This window comes from Fusarium venenatum (assembly GCF_020744135.1).
Source record: "Fusarium venenatum strain MPI-CAGE-CH-0201 chromosome Unknown EDB82scaffold_1, whole genome shotgun sequence".
Taxonomy (NCBI): domain Eukaryota; kingdom Fungi; phylum Ascomycota; class Sordariomycetes; order Hypocreales; family Nectriaceae; genus Fusarium; species Fusarium venenatum.
In genome coordinates, this window is record NW_027072129.1 from 8086126 (window position 1) to 8110524 (window position 24399).

Consider the following 24399-nt stretch of genomic DNA (forward strand, 5'->3'; position numbering starts at 1 on the left):
TACTCCTCATCTACAACTCTTTCTGCACCACGCAGGCAGGGGTAGTCTGACGTACTACAGCCAGCCTCGATGATGGAAGTAAGGATCAAAACTCTTGCAAAAGGATTGCAAGTCCAGAAATCAACCTTTGCCAAAAAGAAAAGCGATAGATTACAAAAAACTCCCATGATAACAAAAGACGCGCCATTCCCCGACGTCTTGACCCATTTCCCATCTTTACTTTCAACACTCATCCCCTTCCCTCTATTCCGCAAATTGCTTCTCCTTGTCATCCGTGTGAGGCCGAGGACGTTTCTACATGTCTTGGCCCTGAGGGGTTCCGGAAGTGTCAACACCATGGAAGGCATCGCCGAATGCTGAATCGTCCATGTCCATGCTTAGATCGAGGCCTTCACCTAACTCGCCTGCCGAGCCGTCTAGCGTTGGGCCGTCGAAGCCGGCGAGAGCATCACCTGCTGTATCGAGGTCACCCAGGGAGCTGAAGTCGTTCTGATCAAAAGAGACAGAGCCTCCGGGTGTTCCAGCGGCCGGTGTGGCACCTGCAGAAGCGGTCTTTGCTACTGACTTGGAGGTATCGATTCCTGGCGCGACAGGTGTATTCGCGTTGACGGAAGCGGTGCCAGATCCAGGCTGTTGATCAGCCTGTTCGTTTGACTGGCCATCCTTCGGCACGACCACCCAATCTCCGCTACCGGTTCCTTGATCAGGGGCTGTGGCATGCGAGTCCTTAGGTTCTTGTGTTCCGCTCATAGTCACATCACCAACAGGAGCGGGAGCAGCGTTGGCGTTAGAGGGGGTCCCAGCTCCAGATTGATTAGCCGACGCTTGGGGCTGAGGAGTTCCAAAGGCGTTCAGGGGTGTAGAGGTGTTGGAAATTCCAGTGTGCATCTGGTCTAGCAGTCCAGCAACGGTGCCATCCATATCGATATCAGACTCACCAATCATGGTACCGCTGTTCTGCGAGCCAGACTGTGAGGGCTGGCGAGATAATTGTGGGTTACCAGCGTGGACGGGCTCTGGTGCTGGTGGCTGATAACCTCCATCTTGAACACGAGACACCGTCGGCTTGGTTTCAACCTTTTTACCAGTAGCATTCTCAACCTCAGATACTATCTGTTCGACTGTTTTCGTGCTAGTGGGACGAGGGTCTGGGTCCTCGTCATGGGGGTCTACCTTGCCCTCAATTCGCCAAATCTCTGTGCCGGTGCCCTCAATAATATTTCGAAGCTCCTTCTCCTTAGTGTTAAGCATGGAGTTCTCCTTGAATTTGGCGAGAGCTTTGGCATGCTCGGCCTGCATCTTCTCGATCTCAGACTTGGTGGACTCGATGTGATTATGAACTCGCTTTCGGAATTCTTCGGCCTTGTCAGGGTCCAGGCGGCCGATGTAGGGCTTGTCAGGCCCTGATGTGAAAGCCTCAACTCCTTGGGCCGGGAAAATTCCTTCTGTCAGCGATGCTAATTCGCCCTTGAAACCAAGATTAAGGTCTGCCGGGGTGATTTGGCTTATACGGTAAGGAGACGAAAGAATTTCCTCCATCCACTCGTGGTTTTGTTGGTATCGGCTCAACGAAATCTCTCTAGGGGTGAGATGATCAAACATATCACCCCTGGAGACATCTTCTTCATCATCAAAAGCAGCATCTGCCTGGGGAGCTCCTGGTAGAGGAGCCTGACCACCCTGACTCGCCGCGTGTCTCGGTCGCTTGGCGGGAGGACCCGGCGCAGGTTGTGTAGGATATGCCATCTGCTGAGGGACACCTCGGGGAGCCATTTGGGGAGGCACAGCCTGCCGTGTGAGATCTGGCAGCTGGGGCCAGTTGACCCGGTCGGACAACATGAATTCCTTGCGACGGATCTGACCAGCACGTTGCAAGAAGTGGCGCTGCTGCATAATACTGTTGACTCTCTCATCGAAGGGAATCATCGCGACAGGGACTCTGTCATTGGGCTCGGCAGGCCCGTAGTGCACGATAAACAGACCGACGTCTGGTTGAGGAGGGTTGGGGTGACCGGGAATGGGGACTAATCGGCATCGTCGACGGGCGTGGAGAGCGTATTGTTCACCGGGGAAGTAACCGGCCTTTTGGTAGTAAATTTCAAGCATCTGGAAAGATTTAGCATTCAGTCTCCTCATCGCACCATTCCATTCGGCCTTACCAGTCCGTTACCCAGGTCATGCTTGTAGACCTGCTCTGGGGGAGCCCACACATAACCATCTGTCGCGAAATTGGTTGCCAAGCGTTGAAGGGGCTGCCAGGTCAAGAGTATTGTGCCGTCGGCGGGCTTATCGAGATATGTCCAGAAGAAAGGTGCTCTGTCTCGCGCGACTTGCGGTGCGCTCATAAGCCACTTGGCAACCTCGTTCAGGTCAAGCCGGGGCATCACCGGGTATCGAAATGACGAGATGAGATGGACATGGGGCATCTATAAACCTGTCAGAGGGATGTTGCGACGACATTTTCCATTGATGCGCGGGGGGCAGAACATACGAGGTCCTGGGGAACGCCCTGGCTAGGATCTGGTTGAGCCATGCTGGGCAAGCGTCGCGATGGACAATTGTTGGTTTCTAATTACGCGATTGATTGTCTGTACAACTGCGCGTTGCAACGCCTTGGCCGTATATTACTGTCGATGGGGCGATTGAATTTAAAAGATAAGGGAATGTCGTGGCGCAGTCAACGATATGAACTGCGACGGAGTTGTTTGAAGAGTGATGCCCTTACGCGGCTCCAAACTTCTCGCGACAAGGCTGAGAGTATGCCACCGGCCAATGAGAACGACCTGACTTTCGAGAAGAAGAGTGGGTCTCTTGCAATGTCAAGATATGACACTCTAACATAAAATAATCGAGCATTTTCGAAGAAATGTTTGATAAATATTTACAGGTAATTCAGTCATCATGTGATCAGAAAATATCACTCAACGAATTTGCGATTGACTATTGGTGTTTAATCTCGGTGCATTATAAAATCAAGAGCAATGTCCATAATAGTATCCCCTGTAGTAGTTGCATTGGTTTTCTTACAATAAATCAGCATGTCACTTTTTTAGTAACTACAATATTATTTGTAATATTTTTTTATTTCTCTGTTTGGGTTCTAAACACGAACCCGGATGTCATCACTGAGCTTTCTAAATCCATACCAGCTCATTCATCATTATCCCTGCAGCGCCAGCGTTATTCCTGCGTTCCTAATCACGGATTTTTTTTTATAAGACGCAGCTATCGAGCTTCGTACGGCCCGACGGTATTCATTTCTTAACCTATCATGATTCCTTCTCTTTACCCTGGGCCGTTTAAGCCTGGTAAGTAGAGGCGGAGACGTTACCTCCACGACCAGTCCAGTTGACGTGAATGTCCTGGCCGTTGGGGTACTTCTCGCTAGCGTTCTCGGGCTTGATGCGGAAGGTGTGGGCACCGAAGTAGTCACGCTGAGCCTGGAGAAGGTTGGCGGGGAGGTCCTTGGTGCGGTAACCGTCGAACCAAGACAGAGCGGTAGAGAAGGCGGGAGTAGGGATACCAAGGAGGGCAGCCTTGGCAATAACGTCTCTCCAGCCGGGCTGAGCCTTGTGGATGGCCTTGTTGAAGAAGTCGTCGAACAGGAGGTTCTGGAGGTCAGGCTGGCTGCGGTAGGCGTGGGTGATGTCCTTGAGGAAGACGGATCGGATGATGCAGCCACCTCGCCACATAAGGGCGATGGAAGGCTTGTTAAGCTTCCAGCCGTACTCACGGGCAGCCTCCTGCATAAGCATGAAGCCCTGGGCGTAGGAGATGATCTTGGAGGCGTAGAGAGCCTGCTCGAGGTCGTCGATGAACTGCTTCTTGTCACCCTCGAACTTGGTGGTTCGGCTGACGAACTCAAGCTTGGAGGAGGCGGCGGCACGCTCGTCCTTGATGGCGGACAAGCATCGAGAAAGAACAGACTCGGCGATCAGAGTGACGGGCATGCCGAGGTCGAGAGCGTTGACAGCGGTCCACTTGCCGGTACCCTTTTGGCCGGCCTTGTCGAGGATCTTCTCGACGAGAGCAGTGCCATCGTCGTCGTTAAAGTACATAATGTCACGAGTGATCTCGATTAAGAAAGAGTCCAAAACACCCTTGTTCCACTCGGCGAAGACGTCGCCAATCTCCTTGCTGGAGAGGCCAAGACCGCGCTTCATGATATCGTAAGCCTGTAGGTTATGAGGTTAGTATCCACATTCCACGATCCAGTTCTTAGGGGCGGTTCTGTTTACCTCGCAGATGAGCTGCATGTCACCGTACTCAATACCGTTGTGGACCATCTTGACGTAGTGACCAGCACCCTCGTCGCCAACCCACTCACAGCAAGCATCGCCATCGCTCTTGGCGGAGATGCTTTGGAAGATGTCCTTAATGTGGGGCCAGGCCTCCTCGTTACCACCGGGCATGATGGAGGGACCGTATCGGGCACCCTCCTCACCACCAGAGACACCAGAGCCGACGAAGCGGATGTTCTTCTCGGCGAGGTACTTGGTGCGGCGGTTGGAGTCGGGGAAGTGAGAGTTACCACCGTCGATGATGATGTCGCCGGCATCAAGGAGAGGCAGGATCTTCTCAATCCAGTCATCAACAGCCTGGCCAGCCTGAACCAGGAGCATGACACGGCGGGGAGACTTGAGCTTGCTGACGAACTCCTCAACGCTGTGGGCGCCAACAATGGACTTGCCCTTGGCCTCGTTCTCGAGGAATCGGTCGACCTTGGAGACGGTTCGGTTGAAGGCGCAGATGGTGAAGCCATTGTCAGCCATGTTCAGAATGAGATTCTGTCCCCTGTGAGGCATGTAAGTAAGTACAAGCTGTTGCTGGCTGTGCCAGAATTGGATTTGGAAGTTTACTTACATGACAGCAAGGCCGATAAGACCCAGATCCGCGCTTGGAACATTGTTAGCATTCGTCGCATTTTCGGTCGCATCAGAACTTGAGGGTGAGGTAGAAGAAGTGTTGTGTTGTTGTTGAGGGGCGCCCAGGTTGAGGTGAGCGAGACGAGCTCTACCCCAAGAAAAGAGCATGAGCTGTGTTCATGATGAGGAATACCATCCCATCCACCACAACACTCCATGCGAAAGTCCATCATGGCGATTGCCTCATTCTCCTTTTTAGTCCCTCAGCCAGCGCCCGGAGAGTGCGGGAATGAGAGAATGAGAGCATCGCCATGAGAGAGGCATTGGAGGGGTGGTGGGGTAGTGTCAAGAGGTAGGAGCGAGAGGGGAGCTTCAAACTTACACAGGGCCAGACATGATGGGCTATATTATGTGATGGAGGGGTATAGGTGATAGAGTGGAATGAAGTTTGTGAGGATGAATGAAGAAGAGAAGGAAAAGAAGGAGAAAAAGGTGGGAGGAAATGCAAAGTTCAAGTACTGCTGTACGGATACAGAACCTGGCTTGGGGGGACTGGGCCTTGGGACTGATGAATCTGATGGATGTTGTCACACCTGTGCTAAAGTTGGGCACTCGGTACCTTGTCCGCAAGCATGGGAGCATCAATACAGGTACCTTTTACCTCTTGGACCACCTTTTTTTTCTGCGACCGCTTTGCTCAACTAAGCAACAGCTCAAAACCAACCCAATACAATTGGCATAACGCCAAGAATGGTGGAGAATCCGCCTTGATTGGCGGGGCCTTTGCTAGGTAAGTGCGTATCGTCATCGTCACTCCTCCCTCGTCACTGCGCGGTGCGGCCGAGAACGAACCTGATGATGGATGTTTTCATCCATGGCATTGAATTGATTGTCAGTACTAGTAGTACTGTATCTCGATTACCGAGAATCGAGTCCAGTATCTTTCTCTGTCGATGATTGAGGGACCGTAATTGTACATCATCAATAATATCCCTCACCATTGTTACCAACTTTACTCATACACATTAGCTGATTGTACATACATTTTCTAACTCAAACTTTTGTTCAATTCCTCAGCATCCATCATGATGACTGAACTGATACCCCTCCACTTCCCTGTGCTTGCATGCCACTTTTCATTGGTCAATCACCTCTAGTAGGGGTCCATCAGCCAACGGACACCAAGTTCCAGAGATACATGGATTTTCCCTCACAACATTTTGGCGGCAGTACTATCAACAGCATTGAAAACAAGCCCAGCATTTTACCCCTCCAGGTCCCGGGCCCCTCTGCGCCCCTCAGCTCCAACGTTATGACGACTCTGCGGTGCTGCTGCGGTCTTACCCCCAAGATGAACCCCAAAGCTTACCAAGATTTTTGAAACCGTGACACAAGCAATACAAATCTCGTACAAACCGAGCCGCATATCAGTTTTGGTCTGGCTTGCCATCCGTGGCTTCCGTTCACAATCCATCATGCAAATGCATCCTCACTCGCTCGTTGCTACGGACGAGACAACTTCCAGCCTTCTTTGTTCTTCCTCTGTTCATGCCATGTTGTCCGAGTGTTGGGGTCCACAGTCTTCCGGGCCCCGTGTAATAATCACTGCCGTACCAATTGACTTCTCTATAGGTCGGACAATAAACCGAACCCCAACGCGCCTTAGCCTTCGCAAATCCGTACCGATGCCCCCGAAAGGCGGATACAGACAAATGGAAGCCCAGAGAAAAAAAGGCCGCATAGGACTCAGCCGTCAGCCAGTACAGGTGTACTCTCAACCCAGGTGTACGCTCACCTCGACTCAGCCTGCCCGAATTTCTAGCTACTCCACCGGACATTGGTCCGGCAACAGGTACCATGGCGCGGTATAAGCGCCGATTTCAATGTAGACAGTCCAGCCTCGCTAGAGTCCGAAGTCGCTCATGACGAAACATACAAGAAACTCACTCATGGATAACCCAGAACGAGACAGCCAAGCGAAACACGCCTCACCTTTCATCCATCTACTTCCGTGACGGAACCCCCAAAGCCGTCTTGGGTATAACTAAAAGCCCAGGACAATATGTTCATGCCATTATGCTCGCCTGTCAATCTCGAATGTTAATTGACTCGGCTCTTGCAAATGCGAAACCCCAGCAAACCATTGCGCATCACCGCATCTGGATAATCACGTCTCAGGTTCCGTTGCATCGGTTCGGTCCAAATTAGCCGCCAGCTTCTGCCGCCCAAGTCGGCTCGATAACGGATCAATTCCATTCTTTTAACCTCATCCCATGCTCAATACAAATTACGGATCAATATTCATATAACTCACTACCAGGAGATGCAAATGCGCCTTTTTTTCCCAAGGCGATCGAAACTTGCCAAACCTGGACATGGAATCATCGTCGACCCCCACACAGGCGAACAAAGCCATGGCTGTTGATTGATTGTCGGGTATTCAAAACAGTCATGTTACTTGATCGTTCAGTCATCAACAATCAGCATTTGCTAAACGGATTCTGGTTACAGAAATGGCGCATAATAGGTACGACGATGGGATGCCCATATTGATGAGCAACGCCATGTCCCACACCGCCCTCATACATGAATTTACGACTTTACTCAGAGAGACTTACTAGATATCATGAGGCGCATATCTCTCCGCATCTAAATGTTCTATAGTGCTCTATAAGCCTTTTTGTGAAAGGTTGAGAATGACGCATAGCCTGTGCGTGGGGGTTAACCTAGACTGTCAATGTTTGGTGTTTCTGATATCAGAAGTCACTGTCCACAATACGGCAGGCAAGACAGTAAAGAACCTCAACTGTTACGGGTGATTTAGCTTTTCTAAATTCGCACTCTGAAGTTTCTAAAGTTATCTTACTCAACATGAAGTTATGATGGCATCAACGGTCAAGACACGTGATTGAGAAATTGACCCACTTGGATCGATCATAGCAAGGCTGATATATGAAGTAGCCCAAAAAAAAGCAGCCTTGTCAAGATCCATTTTCTGCAATTCTCATCCAACCACACCATTATCACCAAATCGCGTTACATTGTCGTAACGTGCGCGCTATCAAATCTCCCAGCAACAAACTGTAGAAACTGCTGAGAAATCTCTGGAAAGAGCAACTTTGAGCAGAACTTGGCTCAAGGTACGTTTTTGCGCAACACTACACCGCCTTGTTCTGTATTCATCATGGCGTACCCTCCCCCTCCAGGCATCAGCAACAGCTCTCTCCCACCGAGACCTCCCGCCTCCAAGTCAGGCTTCAAGCCCGCTTTCTCCTCCGCGGCACAGGCCGCCTCGAAGCCTGCGTACTCCAACGTCCCGCCGACGTACTCCGGCCCTTCGAGTTACCCAGCTACCACCGCTCCTCCCACAGCTCAGTATGGCCCGTCATACTCATCCTACCCGACTACTGCTCCCGGCGCGGTGAGCTCGGCTGCAGCATACTCATACCCTCAACAACCTCAGAGTCACGGTCCACAGAGCTACGGCACACAAAGTTATGGACCTCAAAGCTACGAACCGCAAAGCTATGGCGCAGCACCACAGATTAAAAATCCGTTCCCCACGCCAGGCACAGCCGGGCCAGAATATAACCCGGAGATGGCCGCGCAGATAGCTCAATGGCAAAGCGCATACTCGAGCACTCCAGCAGACAACAAGGACAAGACTGCCGGTCCTGCAGGACCCCGAGCCGACGGCCAGTCTTCTGCGGCAGCAGCGGCCACCGCTGCGAACCTGGAGCGCAAGAAGACAGTCGTCCGCGAAGGTGGCGGTAAGAAATGGACTGACGACAGCCTTCTCGAGTGGGATCCTGCTCATCTGCGACTCTTTGTCGGTAACCTCGCTGGCGAAACCACCGACGACGCTCTCCTAAAGGCTTTTTCGCGCTGGCAGTCTGTGCAAAAGGCTCGTGTCATTCGTGACAAGCGTACATCCAAATCCAAGGGTTACGGCTTTGTCAGTTTCAGCGATGCCGATGATTTCTTCCAAGCCGCCAAGGAGATGAACGGCAAATACATCCAAAGCCACCCTGTGACAGTTCGTAAAGCCAACACTGAAATCAAAGTGGCCAACGTCAAAGAGAAGGACAGGAGCGGAAAGAAGAATAAGAACAAGAAGGGTGGCCACGGTGGTCATGGCGGCGGCGCTGGCTACGAACCAAACTTGGGACCCCAAGGTGGCAGCGGTGTGGTCAAGCCTGGTCAAAAGACCAAGAACGGTCTTCGACTCCTCGGCTGATCTGTGTCTTTTTAGCCAGAGGGAAAGGTCCCGTTCGGTGTTTGGTGTTGGGAACTACGTATGACGTTCGGCATAAGTTCATTAATTCAGGGCCTGGTTGATACGATACAAGCAAATCAATTCATCAGGTCAATTCATCAGGTGGTAGTGTGTGTCATCGCAACAGTTTAGCCCATTAACATAGCTATTCAATTATTATAAAGTGTCAAATAGCCATCAGTGACGTCCGAAAATAATACACCGATTCGAAATACTTGCGACTTATGAGAGATGTTGAATCGGCCTCTTATACGATACTGTGAGTTCCGAATTACCCAATCGTTGCCCACCCTACACCAAGCATACGCTGCACAACCTCAGATCTTGAAAGGACTATTGATCGCGAACATAATACCAGCATAAGCGTTTTACAATGTCCCGAATTGCCTCAAGAAGGGTTCATTGTGTATTGTACCGTGCACCGTTTGATCTGCTACATCGGGAGACGATAGACTGGATAGAGCATCTAGAGAGGTGTGGAGAGTGAGATAGATTGCTTGGTTAGGAGAATAAACACGATTTAACAAGACACAAGCAACAAATGCATAAGAGAGTCTCTAGAAGGCATAAATCAACTTTCTAATTTCATTTCTTCTACGAGAGAGAGACTCTGGGTACCTCGAGGATTATATCCTTTGTAGAGAATTCAGTGATATTTTGCTCCACAGAAGGTTTTGAATTGTTCAAATTTGCTCTAATGACAAGTGCTTCGACACGAAGTTCTATTTGCAGTCCGAATGTCTCAGGTCATTGTCATTGGTGGACCGAGACGTTGGGACCGGTGTTGACGGGAACGCCCTTGTCTGTCTCGGAAGACAAGACCCTCTCTCCTGTGCCTGTGCCTGTAAAATCCAGGGACAACTGCTGCAAGCGTAGGTCTGGTTTCTAATTTGGAACTGTACTACTATTAACACTGGAAGGTTACCCCCGCCAAGACCTTAAATGCCGTCTCCCGGAGGCAACGTCGTTATTTGCTAGTTGGAAATTGAATTTGAAAAGGGGGCTTCCTGTCAATAAGTAATTACTAGTTCAAACCAGAAACTTGCAGAGCATCGATACGATGTCATGGTGAACGAGTGCCTGCCCGTACATATCTAGTGCCTCGACTTTATGCAAGATCAAAGCCCCATCGGATACGAGCTGTGAGACCTTTCGTTACCCCTGGATTAGTGGGTCGGCAATTCGACTTCGGATTGTGTTTTCAATAAACATGATGATAAAAATTGGAATCCTACCACGAAACAGTTCATAATAGTCTGCTATATAGACCAGCTAACCAGCACTGACTCGAGGGCTGCACAAGGCTAGGAAATGTGTCACATGGGCACTGCACACGTGCGCGAACTTGATCAGCAGCGGATCGCTGTCGATTGAAGATCGTTAGTATTGAGATAGATATGCGCCGCTTTCTTCTTAGTCCATTGCATCTGACGAACCACTAACTAAGACAAGACATCTCTAACTGCCGAATTATGATGCAACCCCCGCAAAGGGTTTACAGTTCTAGTTGAGTCCTGGACAGCTTGTTGCAACAAAAACTGCGCCTTGAATTAAAAATGATTTATAGTCGACTCTTGGCCAAATCTCGTCAAACTTGGTAGTGCAGGATCACTGCTTCTAATTCCAAGAGGGATTTCTTCCTTTACGTTACCGCTCTTCTTACCTACGGTGGGAAGCAGCCAGTCATGCAAAACTGCACTGCTGACTGCACCTTGAAACAGGGTTCTCAAACCAATCAAGATCTTCTTTTGAAACCCAGATATTGTGTCGCGTGCAGCTGGATGCAGTGCGCCACGGGGCTCCTTGTTGCCGCCAAGAGCCGAACACCGTCCCAGGTCCACTCCGTATTTTCCGCTGCTGGGTTAACAGATTCAAAGTGAAAGGAAAAGGGGACCAAGAAAATCTCTGAATTTTGAGCTTGACGTAGAGTAAGCCGAGGGTTTGATAGAGTAATTCCATGGCATTAGGATTTATACCTAGTGCTACAGGTAGAAGGTAAGTACTAGGGTACCTCACGCCTTGCCAAGAAGTATTTGAGGTTCCCGGCATGGAAGGTGCCATCCATCCAATTCAGAACTGCACCTGCACTATTAACGTCAAGAGATTCAGGTCAGTGGTTACTGTCATTAAAACACTGACACTCTAGGTGCCCGCTCAGAGTCTCCCAAATCCACAATCCGCCACAAAAGAGGCCCAAGACACGGCACTACGGTCCCCTACCATGGCGGCCCCGACTTAAGCTATTACCCCAATTGGATTAGCTCCTCCGCCTTTTCTAATGCACTACTGTACGGATGGAGTCCTTGCGACCACCTAAGCCAGCCAGAGATCGACCAACCCAACCTGACTGCTCATTACCATCACCTAACTAACTAACTGATTGACTTATGAAAGCCCCATCCTATCCCCTGCTCTAGTCCGTTCTTTCGTCCCCATCATGACCGGTCTTCCTCTACGATCTCATCCTGTCTCCTCGTCATCTCCCTCCTCTTCACAACCACTCCCTTCATCTTCGACCCGCGCTCCAGCTTCAGACTCCCCCGAACGTCTTCTCATCGACGACTCTCCACCAGTATCCGACTCAGACCCTCTGGAAACAGCGTCAGGACCATTATCAGGTACATCAAGGGCAGCTCCAACGTCGAACCCAGGCGCAAGCGGAGGAAGCCAAGCAGTAGCTGGCCCATTTCGCGAACGGGTTGCCAGATCAGTCAACGACGAGGACGAGAGCGAAAGCGACTGGGACATAGAGATGGAACCCATTGCAGGACATCGGCGACGGCGGAGTAGCCATAACATGGCCGTTCGGCCAGCCGGATCACCTAGCCGACTTCGTGATACAAGCCGTGGCCCTACACCCGGTAACTCGACAATCGAGCCCAAAATATCCGAGGAAAATCTAGATGCGAACGGCTTCGCGGTCCAAAAAGACGAATCAGCTGACGATAGCTTGACCGATGAAGATTTACAAGACGACGAAGAGACGGGATTGACCCGTAAGGATAAGCAAAGGCGGCAGAAGAAGCGCAGCAGAAATATGCAATTAGACCAAAGAGTCGCCAGGGACAGGACGGATATCTCAAAAGAGGAACGTAAAGAAGCAGACAAGGCTGTTTTCAGGAGCTTGATCATTAACGTGGTCCTGATTCTTTTATGGTACCTCTTTTCGTTATCAATATCGATCGTAAGTTATCCCAAAGCCTCTCTCCTTTTCTTTCTTTCTGGAGCACTGAATGCTGACATCGCTTACAGTACAACAAATGGATGTTTGATCATGACCGTCTGAATTTCGCTTTTCCTTTGTTTACAACCTCTATGCACATGGTAGTACAGTTTGTGCTCTCAGGTTTAGTTCTGTACTTCGTACCCTCTCTGAGGCCAGGACATGGTGCCAGCCAGGCCGGTTTTCACCAGTCCGATATGGGGAGGTCAAGACACGATGATGAGCCCAAGTCTTACGGCATGACCAAGATGTTTTACCTCACCCGAATTGGTCCCTGCGGCGCAGCGACTGGTCTTGACATTGGACTTGGCAACACCTCTCTCAAATTCATCAGCCTTACGTTTTATAGTATGTTGGCCTCAAAGATGCGTTCCTATACGAGTTGCTAACCTTCGCAGCTATGTGCAAATCCTCTTCGCTCGCTTTTGTTCTTGTGTTCGCTTTCGCTTTTCGTCTCGAAACCCCGACATTGCGTCTCATCGCCATTATCGCTACCATGACAATGGGTGTCGTTCTTATGGTGTTTGGCGAAGTCGAATTCAAGGCCGGCGGCTTCGCTCTCGTTATCTCAGCCGCCTTTTTCTCCGGTTTCCGATGGGCACTGACCCAGATCCTACTTCTTCGCAACCCTGCGACCTCAAACCCTTTCTCCAGCATCTTCTTTCTTACTCCTGTAATGTTCCTAGTTCTTATCTGCCTCGCTGTGCCAGTAGAGGGGATCGGAAACTTGCTTGAGGGATACAAGGTTCTGGGTAACGAATGGGGCTATTTCATGGCACCTCTTTTCCTACTTTTCCCCGGATGCATTGCCTTTTGCATGACTGCTTCAGAATTCGCCCTGTTGCAGCGAACTTCCGTCGTTACCCTCTCTATTGCCGGTATTTTCAAGGAAGTTGTTACTATCAGTGCGGCTGCTCTTGTATTTGGTGACCGCCTGACGCCCATCAACTTTGTTGGTCTCCTCACGACCATGGCTGCCATTGCCGCTTATAACTACATCAAAATTGCCAAGATGCGTGAGGAGGCACAAGAAAATGTCCATGGCCGACATGCCGACGAAGACGAACCTGGCTCTCCCGGAAGCCAGACTAGCGGAATCATCGACCGTGATGGTGATACCGACGCAGAAAACACGGGCCTTTTGCGTGACAGCATCGATCGCCTCGATATTGACGAGCCGGCTGCGGCGACGGCCAGCGAGCGTCGCTAGGATTGAATACTTGTTTCAGCGTTACAATTTCCTTTTGAATATCATCGCCTATATATAACGACTCTATAGGCTTGTTTCTTTGTCATACTGGGTGAGAGTCGACACAATGGCTCCATATCTTTTGTCTTAATGTAACATAACAATGGTTATAACAGGTGGCGTAGGGGAAATATTGTTACTTTCGTACATGGCGGATATAGAAGAGTAGAGAATGGGTATTTATCCTACAAACTTTTTCATCATCCAACATACAAGTCTTTGAAATGTACTCAGTGCCTTCAACTGTAAGGGTGATTTCTCCTGGTCTCACTACACATGCTCTTATTTCGAAATGAAATGTAGGGATCTGGAATTCGCGTTATTGAAACTACCTACTCAACAGGGTCTGTCCCTGCTTTGAGACTAATAAAATGATTGGCTTGCGTTTGGGAACTTTGCGACATTATGTTCTTGTGTAGGTAGGTAGATCAATTAACTGACTACACTCCGCACTCTCAACTGAATGAAGTCAATATCAGAGGATTAAGTCAAGGATCGTATCTGAACTTGCTCCTTGCTTTGAAAGACATTGGTAAAACATACGTAATCCAAGGTCATGGTTCATAATCTAATGTATACATTGTGTCTTGGCTTGGCTGAGTTTGTTGAATAGCGCAGCTTCTGGCCTTTCTGCCATGCTTACCTTTCACGACCATCATGAGAAAGGAATGATTTGGTCAGCTTCGACGATGATTTGAAGCCTCCCAAGAACATCTCTTCTCTTTCGGGAATGGCTGATCAGGTAATAGCGTAGTCATCCACGCCATGTCTCAAGCTGAGAGAGTACGTAGTACACATCGTGAAAGCTTATAAGTAACCCCGCGCATCTCACCCTCACCTTCACTGCAAAGCGATCCTTAAAGTCGACATCAGTTACTCACTAAAAATTTAGAGACGGATCCATAAGTATCCAGTTTTATGCTTTGCCGGGGTATCCGGGGTAGTCTAGACACATCCGTCTACCACTTACACGGTCCATTACATCATTCCGAAGCTTCCAAGCTCAGCTGTCTGTCAACCCTAAGCTCCCAGAGTTAGAGCTTCTGATATCCTTCTTTTCAATACACCTACGATATCCTCAGGGTATCAGGAAAATTGACCACTGGAAGTAGAAGAGACGAAATTACTAGGTCAGCTTATGGTCCTTAGACTACTTATTTTTATTCCCCAAGACTCAGGAGGCTAACGTTTCTGCTACCTTAGGATATACAATCAAATTTAGAAAAAGCAAAAAAAAAATAAAAATGGAAGGGAGACGTTCTTCAACACTCCCTGGAGGTTCTCGTCGGGGACAGCTTGGGGGCTATCTACCTATTGAGGACTATGGAATGATTGGCAACATGCACACTTGTGCACTTGTGGGAATCGATGGAAGTATTGACTATATGTGTTGGTAAGTATTGTTAAAAATCCGTGTCTTTTGGAACATACGTTGACGAGTCACAGGCCTGACTTTGACTCTCCTTCTGTCTTTTGCCGCTTGCTCGACAAGAACAAGGGAGGCCATTTCTTCATCTCGCCTCCTCCAGACGTCAACTGCACCACCAAGCAGCAGTATTTACCTTCATCATGTATTCTCCAAACAAGATCAATTCATGAGGATGGTGTTGTTGATGTGGTCGACTTTTTCCCTCGTCCCAAGAGTACTCAGGTCACCACTAAAGGTGTCAAGCTTAATGCATACCGAGAGGTCACCAAAGTTCAGGATGAACTTAAGAAATGGCTCGTTCGTCGTGTAGAATGCATCCGTGGTTCAATGAGTCTCGGTAAGACTTCTCCTTTATGCTAGATCAAAGAAGGAGACTGACCTGTCAGATATTGAACTTTTTCCCTCGTTCAACTATGGCAGAGATGAGCATAAGACAACTCTTTACCAAGCACACCACTCGATAATGGATACCACAAGCAAAGTCGCCACTTTTAGTAGCAAAGAAGTCCAACTTCAACTCGACGTCGCGGTTGAAAAGGGAGAGAACGAAACAAGCTGCCCCTCCATAACCTTTAGAAAAGAAAAGCGTGAGGGCATTCACGGAGAGGGCCTGATAGCTCAAATTTGTATTGAAGAAGGCCAGGCCATTTCCTTTGTTCTGCGGAATGACCTTCAGCAGCATGTCACTGAGCACATCACGACTGAAGTTCTGGATGCTCAGCAGCATGCAACTCAGAGCTTTTGGTACAACTTCATTGGACAGTCCAAGTACAAGGGACGTTGGAGGGAGGTTGTCTCCCGGAGCTTAATGATTCTCAAGATGATGACCTACGGTAAGATGGCAATGCTTCCAAAATCAAATTGCAGACTGACTCTTGATAGAACCCACTGGTGCTATTATCGCTGCCCCTACCTTCTCTATCCCTGAAGCCATCGGCGGCGTGCGAAACTGGGACTATCGCTACTGCTGGATCCGAGACTCCAGTTTCACCATATACATTCTACTGCGTCTTGGATTCAAGGCGGAAGCAGATGCTTACATGGAGTTCATCATGGAGCGATTTGTGCACTCACGCGGCCCGGATGGTGGATTGCCTATTATGTTTACCATCCGTGGCGAAACCGATATTCCAGAAACGACGTTGGATCATCTCGAAGGATATCGTGGAAGTAGCCCTGTTCGTATCGGTAACGGTGCGGCATTTCATCAGCAATTTGATATTTATGGCGAGCTCATGGATGCGATTTACTTGTACAATAAGTACGGGAAGCCGGTTCCCTGGGATGTATGGAAGGCTGTCCGTGAGATTCTTGGTACGTTCCTATACACTATTACTATGAGTAACATGCTAACAGCTATCAAGACTATGTCTTAACAATACTCGACGGTAGGTGATACACATGTTATTACAAGGCTTTGGCTGACCATTACAGACCCTGACATGTCTATCTGGGAGGTTCGCAATAATAAGCAGCACTTCACCTACTCCCAAATTATGCTTTGGGTTGCATTAGACCGAGGCCTTCGTCTTGCAGAAAAGAGATGCTTCCCTTGCCCCAATCGCAACAAATGGATGGAGGCAAGAGACAGAGTATATGAGCGCATCATGGAGAACGGTAGAGTGTTCATCAATCCTCGGTGACTCAACACTGACAGTTATGCAGGCTACAACGAAGAGATGAAGTGCTTCGTGCAGAGTTTCGAGAACAGAACAATGCTCGATTCCTCTATCTTGATCGCTCCTCTTGTCTTCTTCATCTCGCCCTGCGACCCACGCTTCCTTAACACTCTCGATCGTATCCTCTTACCCCCTGAGAAAGGAGGTCTGACAAGCACCGGTTTAGTATACCGCTACGACACTGAGCTTTCCAACGATGGTACGAAATTATGCCCCATATTGTACCAAATTTCAACAACTAATGATGAAACCTTGCTGCAGGAGTAGGCGGAGAAGAAGGCGCATTCAGTATGTGCACATTCTGGCTAGTTGAGGCCATGACCAGAGCAGCTGTGTACGAGCCAAAGTATCTGGTCCGGGCTGTCAACTTGTTTGAGAATATGCTTGGTTTCTCCAACCACCTATGCATGTTCTCAGAGGAGATTGCAAGAAGTGGTGAGCAGCTTGGTAACACACCCCAAGCTTTTAGTCATCTTGCCTTGATCAGTGCGGCTTTCAACCTTGACCGTGTTGCAAGGTGAGACTTTTGACAGTATCGACAGATGATTGCAGGAAGTAAGGCTTGTATTTAAATAGTATAATATATTATTTTGCTAAGTTTGACATATTTGACTCATTCCTGGCGACCTACAGAAGTTCACCTATGGTGCTGCACTGATACGGGATCTCCAACCTGGATCGTAGGATATTGTGATTCCTTGCTCGTTAGATCCCCATATGCAGAAGTGTCATGGCGCATATGTACGCCAAAGTAAACTTTGCCATCAAACCGTCTCGTCTTAGCAAGTGTCACAAATGGCTCTTCTTTCTTTTCACCAGTATCTTGGTCTATACAAACCATTTGACACCTGCGGCACGCACCCATAAGCTTGAAGCTCTGAAGGCCAATATGAACATAATCCCAGCTATCTTCGGAAAAGGCCGGTAGGGCTTTAAAACCATGAGCTTGTCCAAGAACGATATTTGCTCTGAAAGATTTATCTTCTGCAGGGTTCCCACCATAATTGGTGATCTCCTGATTCAGAGCATCCACACTCGAGCTGTGGATCATCAAGATAGGGCTCTCGTTTGAGAGGAGTATCTTTGATGCCTTTTGCTGTTCAGTATCCGAGTCAGGGGGCGAAGGCACGTCTGGGAAAGAGCCTGGTATAGTATGGAGCCTGCTCGGTTGCTGATATCTTTGTATCTGGGCTTTCGAAAGGCGACTTTTCAAGCCCGATCCACCTGGGGGGAAACGTGCTAGGACACAAGGCACCCCTAGCACAGCGGAGAAAAAGGAGTTGATCTTTTCGGACGTGTATATCTGTGTGGTTACCTTCTCACCACATACCCTCGAGGATCCTTTGTTCAAGTTTAAATCAACGACAGAAGGGTTCGCAGATAGTGGTATGGATATCCGCTGTTGCTGATCATTATGCCCCTTGCCATGATATGTGATAACCAGTTCGCCTTTATCGAAATCCAATATCGGTCGCAAGAGAGCCATTTTTGGACATCGTTTTTGGCTTAAGGCATGCCCTGAACCGTGATGTACCAAACACCATTCACGGTCCCAAGCCAAACCTTCGGGACGAACTTCCCAAGGTACCCCACAAGGGATAGAATAGCCAGAGCAACTCTTAATAGGGTAAATAGTCATGCTATTAACCTTTAGCGTGGGCGATTGCGGTGTGACAGTTGAATTTGGGAGGGTTAAGTGCGATGAGACGGTCGATAATGTGCTTTCTCGATAGAATTCATCAATGAATGCAACAAAGTTGTCAACATCTGCCTCGGTGCTCATAGCTCCTAAACTTGCTCGAATGACACCCGTTGGCTTGCCAGACATAATATCATTGTCTGTTCCGCAACGAAAGCCTGCCGAGAAATTGTTCTTCATTTCCCAAGGTTGTAGGTCAAGTGCTGAGGCAATGCCTCCTGGACTACAGAGTCCACCTGTTCGGATATGAATATTTTTCAGATTCGCAAGCTTTTCATACTCAGCCAGACTAATCCAAGCACCGTGGCTATTCCTTAGATTGAAAGAAATAATTGGGCCATTTCCAAGACCTTCTTCGTCGCCAGACGTTGCTGTATACATCACGCAAACAGGCGTGCCATTGGCATGGCGCATGTTGCTTAACCCTTGAAGCATTCGTTGACCGAGGTATGAAGTATGTGAACTGACTTGATCCATTGACCCGAAAAGCTTTTGGTGTACTTTCATGGCGATGTCAAGTGCCACTATATTATGAAAAGGTAGCGTCCCATCCTCTAGTCGCTCGTGGAGAGAATATGATTTCGGAGCATGCCACTTTTCCTTTCCAGAAACAACCATGTCGACAGTGCCACCTCCAAAGTATTTTCGGTTATTAAACACCCATTCTGAAGAGCGCTTTACTAGCAAAGCACCTAGATCGGGGAATCCAAATATCTTGTACAAACTTAGAACAGTGAAGTCGGGTGAGATTTGGGAGTTGCTCAAATCAAGATGAGATGTGGCAACAAACGAAGATGCGTCCAGAAGTGTAAGTATTCGGTGCCCAGTGTTCTGTGGTGTTGTTTGTATGTGTTTTGTCCAGCTTAAAGGATATCTCTTTCCGTCCATGTGAGATTGGGCAGGGTAGGCAAAAAGGGTTGTTGGTGATGAGTTCTTCATGTCTTGGAACGGGGATTGTCCTCGCAACCATGAACTAACATCGTTGTTGTCGATAGATATACTAGCAACAGCTTCTTCCCGAACTCCGACCAGGCTGGTATGGCAGGCCTGGTGATAGGCATATTGGAAGCCTTGTGGTTGAGTTCTCATAGCATCCACAATCAACTTTACGCCAGCAGTAGCATTGGCGACAAACACCACATCATACTCAGCTGGGTCTGCACCGAAGAAAGTCAATAAATTCATTCGAGCATCTTCAACGCGTGATGTCGATTGTTGTGAGGACTGTGAAGCGGAATGGGGGTTGCCGTAAAGAACAGTGGTCATCTCATGAGCGAAAGAGTCCATCAAGGACTTTGAGCATAATGTTGAGCCAGCATGATCAAGATATATAGAACCTGTGACGAGTTAGTACATTGTCAAGTATTAGTGTAAGAATATACCACCTTTAATCATTGGAAACTCGGTTTCTCTTAACCCTTCCACTGCCGCATTGTATTGGTGTCGGCTCGAATTGCCACTGTGAATAGATGTTGCCATCTGATGAATGTATTTGAAAGCAGGAACCCCTGCTGAGAGATGACAAGTTGACGAGTTTGTTTCTGACTGCCTTGAAAACAGATATTACGAATCTTGGAGATGTTGAGAGTTTGTTATATGTGGCCGAACTCTTATCACAAGGCAGTGAGGAGGCCTGATGCCGCTATCATGAGTGATAGTGGGGTGAAGAGTGGATGAGGAAACCAAGCCGAGGAGGGAAGTTGACTATGGCTTCTCTGAATCTGGACCTACTTTGTGTGAATAAAGAGAATAATATGAGATAAACGACAGATAATGCATGTGTATGACAATATAATTAACAGGAACCAAGTCTTATCGTCAGCTGGACTGTTGTTTGCCGTCTGTTAGTGAATGAACCACTGAGCATAGCGGAATATCCCCCAGATTCTGTTGTTAGTTACACGCGGAGATCGCCACTTTCCTGTTTCAAGCCAACACGTACGGGTTCGCTGTTTGCCGACAGGCCTTTTCTGGACGCTAATTGGTCAATATATGTGTAGGCAGGAATGGCGGACAGCGGTTTGGCGAGATGTAACCTCAAACTGAAGAACAGTAGGTAGTGTGATAACGGCACGTAACAAGATATAAAATTTTACAATAATTTCGTCCTAAATGCTCTAATAGCATCAGTTAAGTTTGTAATGTCTCCTATGGTATATTTTCCTGGATTTTAGGCCATGTCAAAATCGTTTGTGTTTGCCAATAAACGTAAAAAGTCAATGGCAAATAAGAAATAGCAACCTGACGACGGCATTAAAATTTGCAACGCATTTCCATAATATAATAAAGATAGACCCGGGTCAGGTTAGTAGTCATTAAAACATCTATATTGTACCTGACAGATATCGCGCTTACCCCTAGCAACTATCCAAGAGTCCAAGAGCCGAGCTTCAAAACACCCCTGCTGTTTCCATGGAGTGGCCCACTAATTCGCGCGACAGGCCCAGGAACAGGTGGCCGGGCACAGCTGAACTTCCGAGTGGTCCCCAGTCGAACCAACCAACTTAGCCTCTTCAACCTCACTCTATCACATCGCATCGCATCGCATTACATTCTATTGTACTGTCTTGCCATCTGTCTGTGAAGTGAGGGCGCTCATCACTCTCTACTTTTCTCAAGCTCATTGTCTTCTTCTCTAGAAGATCGCGCTTGTTCAATTAGTTTGTCTCCCTATACTCTTTCTCATCTCCTGCTCTACTCTCTTTTCCCCTGATCCCTCTTGCATCTCGTGCAACTCCTCGATCCAGCCGCTTTCGCATCCTCGCGTTCTCTCGTCCTCCCTCCTTGACGCGGCATCTCTATCCTACCCCTTTCCAATACTTTCCTCTTATTTTCTCTTCTTCGCTCAGGGCGCGTTGCTCTCGGCTCATCTTCTTAATGGCGCCTCTTTGGCAACCCTCCTATTTTTCTTGTCTACACGATCATTCATTCACACCTTGACTCAAGATAACTTGTCTAACATCGAAATGTTGCAACTAAATAGATCCCACCTTTGCGAATCGTCAATTTCTCTCTGCAAGTAGCAAAAACTTGCGCCGAAACCCTCTTAGTCAACCTTCTTTCATGCCGCGTCGCGTCGTTGGCAACGATACCAAGAATGGACTCGTACACATCTTTTCGGGACGCTTCGGCTCGTTCTCCGGCTGATCGCAGCTGGAATCGTGACGACTCACGCAACCGCGATGAACGTCCCGATCGTGGCGATTCCTTCTATCGTGGAAGATCCCCAGGTTCGTTTTATCATATCCAAGCTTTGCTTCGCGCCATCAAGGCGTGCAAGCCCTATCGTCAATCTGAACATGGCTAACATGCTGCAAGGTCATGACCGTCGAGACCGCCGCCGATCCCGCTCCCCTGCTACTGTTGACCGCTACGAGCCCCGACCCCGTCGAGGAGATGACCGGGACCGTGATGATCGACGCCGCATACAATCCCCACCTGCCAACATTGATCGATACGTTCCTGGCCAAGATTCCAGCACTGGAAGCCCAAGCGTGAACCCTCTCCACGACCCGGCTAAGCTTCCTTACCAGGTCGGCTTCTCCTACTTTGGAGAATGGTGGAGAATAAACGAGAAAATGAAGGAGGAGAGGGAGCGAGCGCGCACTGGTCGACGTCGCGAGCCAGAAAGGACTCGTGGTCCAGAAGACCGTGAAAAGGAAAAGGCCAAGATCCAGGCTGCTTATGATGCGTATAAGGAGGAACTCCAGGCCAAGATGGCTCGCTCATTTGTGTCTGAACACAAGAAGGAGCAGTGGTTCAAAGAGCGATACGTCCCTGAGATCCGAGATGATTTCAGAGCAAAGTTGAACGAATCACGACGCGGTGCCTACAGCCAGTGGGAGCAAGATCTTGAGTCAGGCACCTTTGACGACTTCTCTTTGGAAGGTCTCCCCAAGAGTGAGAGTAATGGTAGCGGCGGCGTTGTTGAAAAGGAAGAGGGAGAGGCGACGGCCACAAATGAGATCTTGGGCGTTGGTGACCTTGTCCCGGCTAACGGCGCTGACATCCGTGACGAGAACCAGTTCCAGCCAACCCTTTTGATCAAGACTATTGCACCCCATGTTAGCCGTCAGAACCTCGAGGCCTTTTGTAAAGAGCATCTTGGTGAGGAGGAGGGTGGCTTTAAGTGGCTGTCCCTGTCCGATCCTAATCCTAGCAAGCGATACCATCGCATTGGATGGGTTATGCTTCACCCTTCGTCAGAAACGGCCCTGCCTGGGGATCGTATCGATCCCAAAGATGAGGATGGTGACGAGTCGCTCAAATCTCCCCTGCCAGTTTCTACTGCCGACAAAGCCTTGGAGGCCATCAATGGAAAGACTGTCAAGGATGAGGTTCGAGGTGATTTCGTCTGCCATGTTGGAGTACACAACCCACCTGTTCACCCCAGGAAAAAGGCACTTTGGGATCTCTTCTCTGCCCCTGAGCGTATTGATAAGGATCTACTACTTGTGCAGCGAATCGTTAACAAGTTTGAGGAAGAATTCGGTTCTGATTTCCAGGCTACGTTGAAGATTGAGGAAAAGGTTGAAGATCTGAGAAATGCAGGCCAACTCCAACCGGCTGTTGTCCCAGCACCCGTTAAGAAGGTCAAGAAGACCAGGGAGGTTGGAATGGACGAAGCTATGGACGAGGAGGAAGATGGTGTTATCGATGTCGAAGAGGAGGAGGAGGAGGAGGAGGGCGCCGTTGAAGACGAAGAAATCGACGACGAAGACCTTCTAGTTAAGAAGAAGCAACTCGACCTTTTGATCGAATACTTACGTCGTGTTTTCAATTTCTGCTTCTTCTGTGTTTTCGAGAGTGACTCGGTCCACGAGCTTACCCGAAAATGCCCTGGTGGGCACTTGCGTCGCCCTCGGAGCACCCTTTCGTCCACAGCAAAGGCCGTTGCGAGGGCCAGTGCGAACGGAGACCCTTTCCCTGGCAAGAAACGAAACGAAGATGATGCCGAGGGCGAGCTCACCGAGAGCGAAAAGAAGTTCCGAAACACCTCTAACAAGACTGAGCAACAGCTCCTTCGGGCGTTCAACTGGGTCAAGACATTTGAAGATAAGCTAACACAAATCTTGGACCCCCATTCCGTCGATATTCGAAAGCTTGGTGGTCGTCCTGCTGATGAGGCTGTTGAAGAGGAGCTTATGAAGCACGTGAAGCAAGAAGACGAGCACAAGTGGCGATGCAAGGCTCCTGATTGCTCTAAGCTGTTCAAGGAAGAGCACTTCTGGCGTAAGCACGTTGAGAAGCGTCACAACGATTGGGTTGATATCCTTAAACAAGAGGTACATAATGTTTTGGTTATTTCTTTTTGTACTTGACTAACCAATCGTCTAGTTCGAACTCATCAATGCCTATGTAATGGATCCGTCACATATCGCACCATCCAGGACTGATGCGAACTCGAATGGTCACTTCCCGACTTCCAACGGCCAATCCAGCAGCGGAACACCACGCGGTTTCAATCTTCAGAACTTTTCCATGAACGGAATGATGGGTATGCCCGGCTTCCCAGTGCCTCCTGGTAACTTCAACCCCATGTTCGCCAACATGCCACCGGGAGGATGGCCCCCGGTGGGCGATGATCGCTCTGGCGGAGGTCCTATTCGCCGAGGAGGCATGGGTGGTGGCCGAGGCCAGTATCGATCTGGGCCTTATGACCGTCGGGGCGGCCCCCGTTTCGATGGCCCTCGCAACCGAAACGGAGGCTCGCGCTGGGGTGACGGTGCTGGAGCAGCCGCTGGAGGTCCTCGTGAGGCCGTTCAGGGCCGAAGCCTCAAGAGCTACGAAGATCTTGACCAAGCCTCGGGTGGTGGTAGCGGCGAGCTCAATTATTAAATGAACAGGAAATTTCCTTGTCGAGAGCAATGCAATTTGGACGCTCTGGAGTTTATTGATTTTTCTAAATAATCAGAATCGCTTGGTATGGGCTATAGGGAGGGAAGGACATAACTAGTACCTAGATTCTTTGTATCATAT

The 24399-nt window shown here is 49.0% G+C and overlaps 7 protein-coding genes across 7 annotated transcripts; 4 read left to right on the forward strand and 3 right to left on the reverse strand.

Moving 5' to 3' along the window:
- Window positions 1–294: 294 nt before the first annotated feature.
- Window positions 295–2533, reverse strand: EDB82DRAFT_424271 (uncharacterized protein; the record flags this gene model as incomplete). Its single annotated transcript, XM_025729266.2, has 3 exons — window positions 295–2106; window positions 2160–2426; window positions 2492–2533. 3 exons carry the CDS (start codon window positions 2531–2533, stop codon window positions 295–297), a joined length of 2121 nt encoding a protein of 706 aa, XP_025588592.2.
- Window positions 2534–2971: 438 nt separating this feature from the next.
- Window positions 2972–5270, reverse strand: EDB82DRAFT_490214 (6-phosphogluconate dehydrogenase). Its single transcript, XM_065608363.1, has 4 exons — window positions 5248–5270; window positions 4864–5013; window positions 4239–4794; window positions 2972–4175 (listed from the first exon to the last, which is right to left on the reverse strand). Exons 1-4 carry the CDS (start codon window positions 5259–5261, stop codon window positions 3300–3302), a joined length of 1596 nt encoding a protein of 531 aa, XP_065465800.1. The 5' UTR covers window positions 5262–5270; the 3' UTR covers window positions 2972–3299.
- Window positions 5271–8049: 2779 nt separating this feature from the next.
- Window positions 8050–9102, forward strand: EDB82DRAFT_521424 (uncharacterized protein; the record flags this gene model as incomplete). The annotated part of the gene is made up of 1 exon (XM_025729244.1): window positions 8050–9102. One exon carries the CDS (start codon window positions 8050–8052, stop codon window positions 9100–9102), a length of 1053 nt encoding a protein of 350 aa, XP_025588590.1.
- A 2115-nt stretch (window positions 9103–11217) lies between these two features.
- On the forward strand, window positions 11218–14072 carry EDB82DRAFT_490221 (triose-phosphate transporter family-domain-containing protein). Its single transcript, XM_025729233.2, has 3 exons — window positions 11218–12325; window positions 12394–12712; window positions 12763–14072. Exons 1-3 carry the CDS (start codon window positions 11579–11581, stop codon window positions 13572–13574), a joined length of 1878 nt encoding a protein of 625 aa, XP_025588589.1. The 5' UTR covers window positions 11218–11578; the 3' UTR covers window positions 13575–14072.
- A 396-nt stretch (window positions 14073–14468) lies between these two features.
- EDB82DRAFT_490228 (Six-hairpin glycosidase-like protein) lies at window positions 14469–17287 on the forward strand. The gene is made up of 9 exons (XM_025729222.2): window positions 14469–14743; window positions 14817–15006; window positions 15060–15379; window positions 15429–15875; window positions 15925–16356; window positions 16407–16430; window positions 16477–16659; window positions 16708–16920; window positions 16983–17287. The coding sequence occupies exons 2-9, from the start codon at window positions 14858–14860 to the stop codon at window positions 17240–17242; spliced, it is 2028 nt and encodes a 675-aa protein (XP_025588588.1). The 5' UTR covers window positions 14469–14743; window positions 14817–14857; the 3' UTR covers window positions 17243–17287.
- On the reverse strand, window positions 17174–20057 carry EDB82DRAFT_83966 (pyridoxal phosphate-dependent transferase). The gene is made up of 2 exons (XM_025729210.2): window positions 19806–20057; window positions 17174–19757 (listed from the first exon to the last, which is right to left on the reverse strand). Exons 1-2 carry the CDS (start codon window positions 19897–19899, stop codon window positions 17359–17361), a joined length of 2493 nt encoding a protein of 830 aa, XP_025588587.1. The 5' UTR covers window positions 19900–20057; the 3' UTR covers window positions 17174–17358.
- Window positions 20058–21261: 1204 nt separating this feature from the next.
- EDB82DRAFT_84045 (uncharacterized protein) lies at window positions 21262–24326 on the forward strand. The gene is made up of 3 exons (XM_025729199.2): window positions 21262–21650; window positions 21739–23705; window positions 23758–24326. Exons 1-3 carry the CDS (start codon window positions 21518–21520, stop codon window positions 24256–24258), a joined length of 2601 nt encoding a protein of 866 aa, XP_025588586.2. The 5' UTR covers window positions 21262–21517; the 3' UTR covers window positions 24259–24326.
- The last annotated feature ends 73 nt before the right edge of the window (window positions 24327–24399 follow it).

Coding starts and splice junctions, on each gene's coding strand:
- EDB82DRAFT_490214 (XM_065608363.1), bottom strand. Junction 4,795..4,863: donor CTTATCGGCCTTGCTGTCAT/GTAAGTAAACTT, acceptor CATGCCTCACAG/GGGACAGAATCTCATTCTGA. Junction 4,176..4,238: donor ACATGCAGCTCATCTGCGAG/GTAAACAGAACC, acceptor CATAACCTACAG/GCTTACGATATCATGAAGCG.
- EDB82DRAFT_490221 (XM_025729233.2), top strand. CDS start 11,579: ATGACCGGTCTTCCTCTACGATCTCATCCTGTCTCCTCGTCATCTCCC. Junction 12,326..12,393: donor TTTCGTTATCAATATCGATC/GTAAGTTATCCC, acceptor CATCGCTTACAG/TACAACAAATGGATGTTTGA. Junction 12,713..12,762: donor CATCAGCCTTACGTTTTATA/GTATGTTGGCCT, acceptor TAACCTTCGCAG/CTATGTGCAAATCCTCTTCG.
- EDB82DRAFT_490228 (XM_025729222.2), top strand. CDS start 14,858: ATGGAAGGGAGACGTTCTTCAACACTCCCTGGAGGTTCTCGTCGGGGA. Junction 15,380..15,428: donor CCGTGGTTCAATGAGTCTCG/GTAAGACTTCTC, acceptor CTGACCTGTCAG/ATATTGAACTTTTTCCCTCG. Junction 16,660..16,707: donor TGAGCGCATCATGGAGAACG/GTAGAGTGTTCA, acceptor ACAGTTATGCAG/GCTACAACGAAGAGATGAAG.
- EDB82DRAFT_83966 (XM_025729210.2), bottom strand. CDS start 19,899: ATGGCAACATCTATTCACAGTGGCAATTCGAGCCGACACCAATACAAT. Junction 19,758..19,805: donor CGAGTTTCCAATGATTAAAG/GTGGTATATTCT, acceptor AACTCGTCACAG/GTTCTATATATCTTGATCAT.
- EDB82DRAFT_84045 (XM_025729199.2), top strand. CDS start 21,518: ATGGACTCGTACACATCTTTTCGGGACGCTTCGGCTCGTTCTCCGGCT. Junction 21,651..21,738: donor CTATCGTGGAAGATCCCCAG/GTTCGTTTTATC, acceptor ACATGCTGCAAG/GTCATGACCGTCGAGACCGC. Junction 23,706..23,757: donor TTGATATCCTTAAACAAGAG/GTACATAATGTT, acceptor CCAATCGTCTAG/TTCGAACTCATCAATGCCTA.